Source organism: Pleurodeles waltl, chromosome 7 (genome assembly GCF_031143425.1).
Source record: "Pleurodeles waltl isolate 20211129_DDA chromosome 7, aPleWal1.hap1.20221129, whole genome shotgun sequence".
Lineage (NCBI taxonomy): Eukaryota > Metazoa > Chordata > Amphibia > Caudata > Salamandridae > Pleurodeles > Pleurodeles waltl.
This window is the reverse complement of record NC_090446.1, coordinates 65,673,115-65,684,869: the sequence shown is the minus strand read 5'-3', so window position 1 is coordinate 65,684,869 and position 11,755 is coordinate 65,673,115. Positions and strand designations below refer to the sequence as shown.

Sequence of the window (11,755 nt, the reverse complement as noted above, 5' to 3'; positions counted from 1 at the left end):
GAGTCCTTCCCTTGATTGGAAACGAGTTAATAATGCATATGCTTCTTCAGGTCATTAGTTTCATGAACATTTCGGGCAACAAGAGGAATCTACCCCATACTCTGGGAATTCTAGGAAACGTAACCCATTTCATTACACTCACCCATTCTACCATGTGCCCCTTTCTTCTTGGATTTCCTCTTCCAAGAGTCACCCGCCTCCAGTGTCGCTCTCATGTTATATCACTACTGCTCTTATTCATTTAAACACCTTGCTCTCACCTACTGCTTACCCTCCCGCTTGCTGCCCAAATTACATATCGCCCAATCCTCGCATCACCCTTCCTCAATTAAAGGATGTACAATCCCTTATGTACAAAGGGATCTACTTGCCTTTTGCTCCCCTTATCTTTGGAACCCCTGAGCTGTGTTCGGTAAGACAATGTTTACAACTTTCACTCACTCCGCGTCCCCTCAGAGTCACAGCCATTATAGAGACATGAATTGATCTGAAGGATACCATGATGCCACTCAATCTCACACCGTCTGAGCCACCTTCTCTAACACTCCTGAAGAGGCATGGTGTTGGCAGGACTGGCATTTAACACGTAAAACTGGTCTTAAGTCCAAGGCGCCGACCTTCAGATGGGCGCTGGGCCCCCTGCAGCTGTCTCCCTACTACGAATGCCCCCAAAAAGTGTTTAAATGCCTTTTTCTGAAGGATGCTGTTGCCCTTGTCTCCTTTTTGTTTACTTTTCTTTCTGTATTACTCCTTAATCTTGCCCTTCCCCCACCTTCCTCCTACTCCTCCCACATGTTCAATACACAGACAATTAAAGATGAGGACTAGGAAGGCGTGCCAAATTTGGTCTCTCCCATCCCAGGGTACTCTCTCAGCAAAGATCAACTCTTGGTGTTGGCATCCTTCTAAGTAGGACTCTCACCATCGCAAGAGCTCGCCCCGTTGGCTCATTTCCCCTCCACACATCTTTAACCCCAGTGTTTATATTGTAGCAGAATATCACCCTTGTGCATTTTTCTGCTAAGTTTTCACAAACCTAGATGCCATCCTGACTTCATTGCCATGCACCATCTCCCTTATATACTTGTTAATGTGAACAACCATTATCAGTATATGTTCCTTGGACTCCACTTGTACTTGTTTACCTTAATATTTCTGACTCCTTTCCCTCCCACCAATGGTCCCGCCCATCGCAGGTCATGCCTTAACACATATAGATAGTTGCACCCACCTCTGAGACCCCGATCTCCCTATGGAAGCATTCAAGGAATGCCATTGGAGATCTCCGTGACTAAATTCACAGCCACTTCTGTCCCTCTTGCTTACTTCTTCGTTCCCCATTTACTCCATAATAGTTAAAAAACTTTCACTGTCTCCTCCGCACCTTTACCAAAGCAGTGTATCATCGATAGCTGTGTGTGGTGGCTCAGTGGGCTAATGCATCCACTTCAGGAACCTGTGTGCGAGTCATGGTCACAGGTTCCAATCTCAGAGCTTCCACTCAACATTTTATCCATCAGAGGTGAAAAAAATGAGTACCATTGAATTGGATCAAAATAAACAGCTATTATTTCAGCATCAAGGGACTCAAGTTTGAGTATGTTCTTTACAAATACGTGTTATGTAAACCTTGAGTCTCTCTTCACATCCTCTTGATAAAGAGGCAAATTGGCATACTTCTTTGCAAGTAGCAAAAACCCTGTCCCCTTATATTGAAAGGGCATTGAAGGTCTACCTATACCTGCTACATCAGCTCTCACTACAGTTACATCCTAGTCCAAAATCTCATCTCTTTTCTGAATTCTCATCCCTCCTTCTAATAAGTACTGTACCTTTGCTTTTCTCCTTCCTAAGCCTTGACTGACTCCAGACTGTCTGCTATCCACTTTACGGCGTTCCAGGGCATTACTTTCACAAAACCTTTTTTTTTCATAACTCAGCCTGTGGCAGTCCTAGGACAATGGGACCACTTCAAAAAATTCATCACCATGTGTTTTTCTGTCTAGGTCATCTCTGGGTCCCAGCACTAGGTTAGTGGGGACCCCAAAGAAATAACCTCTCCCACCTGTCAGTGTATTTAAGCTCTCACGGCTGGAACTGTTGTTTTGCAGCTGGGAGTAGCTTGAGTTTTAAGGGCCTTGTTTGAAGTATCATTGCTGTGTGGCTGCTACCCCTGAAATTGTGTAATGCCCTACGTCCTCTATGCTTAAATATATGGTTACAATGCATTCCTTTCAGTAATTTTCTTTTTTTGTGGTTATGCATATAGTTTCATAACTATGTTTCTTACAAATGTTATTTTCATTGTAGTGTCCTCTAGCAGCTGTTCTAAGCATTGCAGTCATAGCACCATACTAAAATATTAATGGCACTGAAACTTGCCCCATAATGCTTTGCGGGGCATTCCTTTTACAAAACATTTTTGCTCATAACCCAGCCTGTGGTGGTCCTCGGACAATGGGACCACTTTCAAAAAGCTCTTTCTGGCTACATCATCTCTGGGTCCCCACACTAGGTTAGTGGGGACCCCAAAATAATAACTCCTCCCACCATTTAGTGCTTTTAAGCTTTCTCATCGCTAGAACTTTTGTTTTACACCTGGCAAAAGTTTTGTTCTAAAAACCCTTTTTTGGGATATCATTGCAGTAAGCTAATCAGCCCTAAAAACGCCCTGTAGGGACTAAGTATATGGTTATAGCACTTTACTTTCTCTTGTTATTTCATGTGGTTATACCCTGGGGCTAATAATATGGTTACATGACCATGTTTCTAACAAAATATATTTTTGTTATGGTGCCCTCTAGGGGCTGTTTTGAGCATTACAATCTAATGTCTAAAGTTTATTTCAGATTTTATTGTAGATTAAGCACTCCTTATTACAATTATGACCATGATCCAGGCCAATTTAACATCCTTATTACACTATGACTGTTTGAACACTCTCGATATGTTTGGGTGAGCCTTCTAGTTTATTTCTCCTCTGTGGCTGTCTTGTGTCTTGGTAAATAGAAGTGCTTTAGTTATGTGCACGGCCACTGGAATTATATGGTAGAAAAGTCAAATGAGGCAGTGGTAACCAATTTATGTGGCAAGAAAATTCCAGTTATTAATTTACAATGCCAATAGCTCTAACTCAAGCAAATGCGAGACCTATTGCATTGCAAATGCTTGTTCTATTTGTAGGCCACAAATATGTAAGCAAGTTGATTAATCATTCTTGAAGGTCTATATTCTGTCACCTTCTACACGTCATGTACAAAAGTATGCAACATTGTTACGAAATATATATTTTGTGCTGATGTTTGTACCCAGGCAAGACCTGAGCTCCTTCACCGTAGTTACAGTACCAATGAAATGAAGACGGGCAATGCAGAGTAGTCAGATTTCAGGATCTGTGAGACCCTTCAATGATCTTCATTTATTTCACATGAAAAATTGTATTTACAACAAAATGTCTGCTCGCACACTGGCACATTGACATAAAGGAAGAAGCTGAATAAAAACAAAATGGCTGCCCTGTGTATTTTTACAATGATGAACCCCAGGTGCACCTACACACACAGGTTTGTGGTCCTTGCTTGTGCCATCTGGATCTTTAGCAAGTGGGTGCAAAGCCTCAGGATACAGAGTGATTTGAGTACACGTTTTTTTGCATCTGATAAACTTTCAAAATAAAGATTTTGTTTTGGATATTTTCGAATTTTGAAAGATGGTTAAAGTGGCGCTGCTAGGAAGAGTTTCTCACAATTTAACAACAAGCGGGGATGGTATTGAGCATTCCTGCACACTTGATATTGGGACGATAACCAAATAGGGTTGGGCAAAGGTACAACCTTCGCCTGCAAAGTTGCATCAAAGAATTTGGGCAAAGTCATAACAAAGTTGTCCCTCACCCCCAAAAAATGGCCTTCGCTACAGGAGGGCTTGATGCCCTCCGAGTGGAGAAAAGCAACAGACATTAAAGTATGGGGGTGACTGTGGCACTGGGTCTTGGCCAACGACGACTGAAATTCCTGGATGGTATGCAGGGTCAGAGAGGAGGAAGAATGCCACGAGACAGGAAATGATGCCAGAGGAGAAACTTATGGCAGGATATCTGCCAGGGGTGGGAGGTACCTCACCAAGGACTACTGCTGTGTAGCAGCGGTCCACTTACTGCCCCTTGCAGCCCATCATGCAAGTGGAAACATTTTAGAACAAAGTCTAAAACAAAATTTACAAAGGTGCGAGTTTACTAACTTTGCAACTTTGCCTGGACTGGATACTCACCAGGTTGCTGCCATTGACAGGCTATTAGCTCAGGCACTTCTTCGATTCCTACTTTGATGTCTGGTGCCCTGAATGAAATGTGGCCTTTCAGTAGGAGGAGAGGCTGCTCCAAGGCATAGCCAAACAGTCAGTCCCTACAGAGGCTGCATGACTGCTCCACTCACGTATCCCTCAAATAGAGGTGTAGTAAAAGTGAGCGGGCTGGAACAAATTTATCTCATGTAGAGATCAAGAGTGCCAAAATACTTAGGCCCATATTTATACTTTTTTAGGGCCTCATTTGCATCATTTTTTTACGCAAAAGCGGTGCAAACGTACAAAATAAAATCATATATTGTAAGCATGTGCCACACTTGCGTCAAAAAATGACACAAATGGGGCACAAAAAAGTATAAATATGGGCCTTAGAGAGGGCCGTGCAAGTGCTCTCTTTCTGGATGTTTGTAAAAAGAACAACTAGAAAACCAACTATAATAAAAAATAAGAAACGGTAAAATACAAGTAACAAAACAATATAAAAAGTAAAATTGATAAGTCCCTTGAGAAACAGTGACTTGTCTTGACCAGTGAAGAACTACAAAGTTAAGACGGACTGGATTTTCTTTAACAACAACACAGACACTGTTACGCAGTAGAATCTTGGCGTGTGGAATCAGTACACTGTCCATTATGACTATAAAATGGCAAAAAGTGCCACAGGAATGTACAACAAGCCTAGTGTGGTCTGATGTTTGTTCTCTAAACCTGTGGACAAGGCCTCCGTATCTTTCCCTCTTCAACCCTCCAGAGGATGTGGTCTCTACAAAGTTGTTCCTGAAGACAGTCCTGACCTGCACACCCTACGGGACTCTCACCTTCCTTCAGTCTCACTCCTTATTGCAATCAATCTCTCCAGTTAGCACTACTCAGCATGCGGTATCAAATACAGCAGACTGCTTGCAGAACCTTCACCTCTGCCCTCCTTGCCAACTCTACATGTGGGGTTGCGTTATAAGGAGAACACAAAGGACAGCCACAAATGTTGACACATAGCATCTGTAGACCTGTCTCAAAGTTGCATCAAGTAGGAGCAGTCCTTATGTAGGAATAGTCACAACTGTTGTCAGATTCTAAAAAGAAGTTCCCAACAATCCATTGGTTCATTTGATGGTGAACTCCTTTGGAATGTCACAGATGCCCAATAGCTTGCCTCATTTTTCTCCCAAATGGTGGATCATTGAAGATGGACGGTAGGACGGATCACAAGCAGACCCGATTTGCTTGTTCTTGAATGTGGTCAATTTCAAAGCAAGGCTGGCTTGGCCTTTGGCTCCCAGTTTCACTTTAGTCTCACGTACAACCGGCTTTGGAGACTCAAAGAGCTAGCAGGCAACCTTCAGAAATACTGAGGACGGACAGGATATGGAAACCCCAGACACTCGTGTGACATCTTGAGTTAACAATATTATGGCTCTGTGGTACCTGGGAGCATACCATGACAGTTGCTCATTGATCATTGTGCCATCAACCCTTGAAAATAACCACATTATGTATGTATGAGCGTATACAGTAGAGGGGGAACCAATACTGTCCAGTCACTGTAAGGGAGAGAAATGCACCCACAAAAAGTGCCTGCTGTGATGAGCCAGTCTTTTAATGAGCTTCCCTGGTAGTGCTTCAGACATCAGCCCCACACTTGTAGATCGTCTTAATGTATCACCCTTGGAAAGCTGACAGGAGAAATGTAGACTGAATTAAATAATGGAACATGAAAGTTCACACGCAGAGGTCTTCATGGAAAGCACATAGTCTAAGAAAAACATTTCTACCTAAGCTGAAAACAATAAATTTGATTCTCAAGGAATTTAGAAATCGGCACAACTTTACATCCATATATGTTTCAGATTTTTTTTTTAATTCTCAAAGTTTTCCTATGTTACACCTGGAATCCTGTACCAGAGGCACACTTCCATGCCTACACCTGTGACGCTCACATGTGGATGTATTTCCACATGCACAGTTGTACACAGTGCATGTTAATGCATTTTATTCTCCAAAACAAATAATATTTTCACACAGTGAAACCGCTTCCCTAACACCACCACTAATTTTGGAGTGCTCATTTTGCATTTGCACCTCTTTACATTTTTGCAAGGAATTAAATGATCAGAGTGCAATTCATATGTTTGTATGTCTGTGCAAACTTTCAGGGCATTCTTACCCCATAACAGCCATGTCCCAATCAAATACGTAGATATCCATGTGTGAGTAAATCTTTATAGAAGTTTAAAACATACTTTTTATGAACTGCAAATATGGTTTCAAAAAAAGAAAATAAGACTGTATCTAATTGGGCCCAGTAGATTTTCAAGAAGGTATTTGGACTTCTGGACCAACATTACACGGTAGGAAAATGCTTAGTATAGGAAAGCGCAAGAGACACGTGCACAAACGCTAAAGATTATCATTGTCATATTCAGCTTGCAAACATCTGAATATGGCTTAAAGCTACATATATAAGCTCAGGCTGCATTTAAGTAATTGCCCAATCGTGCTCAAAGCGAGGACAAAAATGCATGTGCGGCTTGACTATCTAAAACACATTACCTAACTAAATATTATAATCACTTTCTAGTGCATCAAGACGCTGTACCTGACTAATCACTTACAAAGTCTGCCTGGTTACAGCTGGTGGTGACTGGTGGGGATGAATAATCAGTGATATCCAACCCTGACCAAAAGATCTGATTTAGAAATAATACCTTTGATTCACATTTCAAATTTTTGATGTTTGTTTTGATTTCTGTGTATCACATAATCTTTGTGTGTGCTCTTATTATGTGGGCATGACCATGGTGAAGAGCTCAGTCGGGGGTCAGAGACAATAGGCACAACCTCAACAATGTGTCTTTTATTCCTGCAGGAGGATTCTGACTTGTGCCCTAAAGAAGTCACCTATGCAACAGCACACTGATGGACCTAGTTGCTTTGCACAAGAAGAAGAGCCAAAGAAACATGATTTCTATGGGGGGGGACATGACTAGTACAGGAAAAGGTCTATGGAACCTCAAAAAATTATCCGACTGTGTCAGAGGTCCTGTCATGAGCTTCTGAATCCAATGCCTGGAAAGAATCGGACACATGATGCACGGAGATGGGGTGGTGAAGTGGTGTTGATAGACAGCTGAACCTTACCTCTGAACATCATTCCCGTATCACTGAGTGTGCTTGTCAGCATCCCAGTAAACCATCTGCGATGCTGTGTTTTCCTTAAAGGTACCAGGCAGTCAGTGGTACCTTCCAAAGTGAACACAGATGCCACATATGCTGTGACTGCAGGCAATCTTCAGAGAATGTGATGAGGTGTGCAACTGGTGGCCCTTCTCTATCAGTTGGCTAAGGGCAAAGGTCAGGATGGATCTCTACCAAAGCTACGAATGTCAACATCGCTTCACTGAAGTTAGCAATGACAACGTCCACATTTGCAAAAATGGGCTTGGCCAGTGGTCTCCTTGCCAACCCTTGTACACAACTCCCCATCCCACCCCTCTTTTCCACCCACTTTCAGTCCTTCAGATGCCATCTTAACTGTTCCATTGGGTGTGTTGTGTTTTATGTCTCATTTTCCGTAGACACTCTCATCGCTGTAGGCCACATACAGGAAACAGTCTTCCTCATGGTTATCCTGGAAGTGGAGAAAATACAAGTAAAGTGATTAAGTCAGGTGATCTAAACAAGATGTAACTCTCCCACTTCACAGTAGGCGTTCTGAACAAGGCAGCTCATTCTGACTACAGAACACCAACTAATGCCAGCACCAATGCAGTAATGACTTAATGCATCTTCATAAACACGAGCACCCCCATCCAATACAGTGATCCTCCAACTGCTGTGATATTTTTTAATGTGATTGAAAGTTTAAAAAAATTGTTAGTACCACGAGAGACTAGTAATCGGTCCATGTAAACTCAAAGAAACTCTTTCACGGTTTGTGAAAGCAACAAAAGCTAAAACCCTAATGAAGCTTGGTTGTCTGCCCAAGATATGAGACTGACTTTCAGACACACAGACACACATAAACACACACACATGCATGCATCAACAAACACACACACTGGTTTAGAAAGAGAAACTGCCACTTCATAGAAAATGAAATTGAGCAATCACAAATGTGGAATTGCTGAATTTGTTAATAGACATCAAATACATGTCCATGCCATGATCAGTTCAACAATAATAAACCATTAAAAAAACACTCAATAGTTTTAAGACATAAATTATGATTATTAATGTTTTGAAAATATACCATAGCATTTGCAAAGTCAATAGGTGTGGCTTGAATCTACGAAGCCTAAAACTGTACCTAAAACCCGCAGTACCACGTGTTAGCACATTTAAGCATTTACTACTGTGTTAACTAAACCCTTTTATAAATGCCTGCAACTGTGAAAAAATAAGAAAAGTTTTATTTCGGTATAGAAACAATGTAAAAGATTAAAAAAGATTTAAGTGGCAAAAATTTAATGACTCAGCTTTTTAGGTGTATAATAATCCCCATGGTCGGCATTGAAACCACTTTCTAGATTATGGAAAGATACTCAAAGCATCCAATAGGGTTAAGTAAGAGATGTTTAATCCTCTGGGTTGGTTCAAGATGTGGCTGAGAGTCTGAAGGGAGCTGACACACACAGGGCAGTGGCTGTAGGGGCGCATCAAAGTCCACTCGTATATTGGAAACAAGAAGGGTCATGCACTCAAGCTAGACATTAAACAACCTATTCTAATGTGTCCTGCATTCCTGCACAAAGCTTTGTACAGGTGATTACAAGCTTTCTAATCTGAAAAGTTTTTTTTTATTTCTCAGTAGTCAAAGAGTGATGTTCCAAAAAGTTACAAGGCAACTGAAATCCAAAGGAAAACGTTTCTATCATGAAAACAAACAGAGGTAAGTGTCAGAAAGCATGCAAGATGGTCTCACCTCATACAACTGCCCCATTGTGGCGCTGGTAGGGGGGATGGTGTTATTCACGAAGAAGAACAAGGCGTCTTCTGGCCGCAGGTGTATGCGCTTTCTTATCAGGAAGTAGAACTGTCCGACTGTGGGAAGAGAAGATAGGAGAAAGGGTTGAACACGACAAGAACACGCATGGGCGCACTTGCTTCAAGGTGTCCTAACTCTTTTGGAACATACAAGAGTCTGTCCCAAAGTAGAGACATCAACGACTCTCTCCATCTTTAACATCTGACCAATAAGTGGTGCTGATGTAAAACTTCCTCTTAAACAACAGAGGCACTGCCCAAGCATCAGTTTACTTTTGTATAGCACTAACATTGCATTTTATGACATAGAGGCTTCTACCATTTAACAGGATCTTCAAACTGAGCAAAGCAAGAAATTGAAACTCATAATTCAGTCACATTTAGCTTGTCCTGTATTAAAAAGCATCACCTATTCACAGTGATGAATATTTCTCTTTTACTCAACGTATTTACTGAGGAACTTAGGACCATATATACAAAGCAGTGGTCGTACAATAAGGATTGCAATTTGCAATCAGTATTTTTGTGACTAGTGTGGTGTATTGCAAACCGACCATAGTACTAAGAGGTTGGTTCGTAAAATACTGAATTGTAGTTGGTTGCATGAATATTAATGAGGTAATTTGCAAATTGTGACCCTCCATGATTCATAACCCTCACAGGGATGGTGGCTTTCTTTTAAAAAATGTTTTTTGAACATTCACAAAAGGGAATCGGTCCCTTTTCGACCCCTTCCTGTGCGAATGGGTTACCCACTACATTTGTGTAGTCGGTAATATATCATTGTTTAGCAACCAGATTTCTGTCAAACATGAATACATCCCATTCCAAATCTGTTTTTGTCAGGACACCCTAAACACATCCTTATGTACTCGCAAACACAAATTGCTAATTGGCAACATGTTACCAAATCACAATTTTTGTTTGTTACACACCGAAACCCCTCACTGCAGTCACAAATGGTTCTATTTTGTGAATTGGACCTTTTGCGATTGCAAAAGGCCTAAGTATATCTATCCTACAAAGTCTTATCTATGAAAAGCAGTTGTAATTCGTAGGTGCCAACTGTGCATTAACTTTCATCCACCTGACTTTCATTTTGCGATGAGATATACATACTTACAGGTCATGTCAAAAATGGCCATTCACTGGGTGTTGTAAAATGAGCTGCTCAATGAATATTACTTGTTCAGGTTGCAATATGTCATTGGATACAAACACAGAGGTGGTGTCCTGGGATGAAAAGTAGACCACCATTCTTGGGTTTTCATTCCCAAATGGGAAACTTTTTTTTTAAAGCAGCTCACGTTAAAGGAACTGGTGCTGCTTCCAAAAATACAAAAATGTTTCCCCAGCTGGAAAGGCACCTCGAGAGTATATAAGTGCAGTATAGCCAAACGCAAATAAATAGTCTATCCAAATGTCTAAGATTGGCTGCCCAAGAACTAACACTAGTCCAACCAAAATGCCTAACACTGGCCACGCACAATCAAACATTGGCCACCTGTCACAAGGCTTTAAGAGCAGTTTAGTCAAACAAAATTACTGGTCCCTACAAGCACTTGCCCAACCTAAATGCCTAACACTGGACCTGCCAGACCTTACATTACCTACCCATCCCATAGATAAAAAAGCACGTAAGCCCAAAACAAAACACTGGTCCCTGCACACGCTAACACTGAAACCCAAGACCGTAGTGCAAATACTTAACACTGGCCTACTAGATACTCTTTTCTTTGCATACCTAACACTGCCCATGCTAGACTTAGCACAGCCCAACTGCACAAAAACATAAGAGAGAAGTTTAGCCCAAGATAAACAAGCAGTTGCAATGCAATGGGTCTCGCATTTGCTCCGGTTAGAGTTATTGGGTTGTAAATGCCCTAGCTGGACTTTTCTTACCAGATAAACTAAAAATGAAAAGTAAAACAGTTGACATAAGTGGGCTGATTCAAAGCACCATGGCCGCCATGAGCATGAGTGCGAAGGAGAGACACAAAATGAAAAAGAAGTTCACTCGCAGTCAAAGGTATCTCTCCGAGAACTAACATGGACCCTACTACCGAACAGCGGTTGGTGCCAAAACCATAACACTGATCCCTCCAAGTCATAGGTCCTTTGCTGTCCAGGTGATGAAAAAACTCTTGTTTTCCCAAAACATTAATTTTTAATAACTTACATTAGCCCACTCAATAACTAAGAGAGCCTGCCCAAGGCCCTGCATCACTCCATATATAGCATTATGGAACCAGAATCTATCACTGGGTACCCAAAGCCACATACTAATATGGGAAACTCCTAACACTGATCAAGAATTGTTTTAAAACTGGCACTCAACAATCCTCAGAGTGGCTTCATATGGCCCAACCTTCACAGTCTCCATCAAAGTAAAACACGTAGGAAAACATTGGTCCCTCTAGGACATAATCCTGGTTGCTGAGCTTGTTACAACAGGTGCTTCTATGGT

At 41.5% G+C, this 11,755-nt stretch overlaps 1 protein-coding gene across 1 annotated transcript in view; it reads right to left on the bottom strand.

Moving 5' to 3' along the window:
- Positions 1 to 3,378: 3,378 nt before the first annotated feature.
- GABARAPL1 (GABA type A receptor associated protein like 1) overlaps positions 3,379 to 11,755 on the bottom strand; it is a 29,137-nt gene continuing 20,760 nt past the window's right edge. Inside the window, exons 3-4 of the mRNA XM_069242937.1 lie at positions 9,227 to 9,345; positions 3,379 to 7,933 (exon numbers count right to left, since the gene is read on the bottom strand). Coding sequence (XP_069099038.1) covers positions 7,868 to 7,933; positions 9,227 to 9,345 — 185 coding nt within the window. The 3' untranslated portion in view covers positions 3,379 to 7,867. The remainder of the gene's footprint in view (positions 7,934 to 9,226; positions 9,346 to 11,755) is intronic.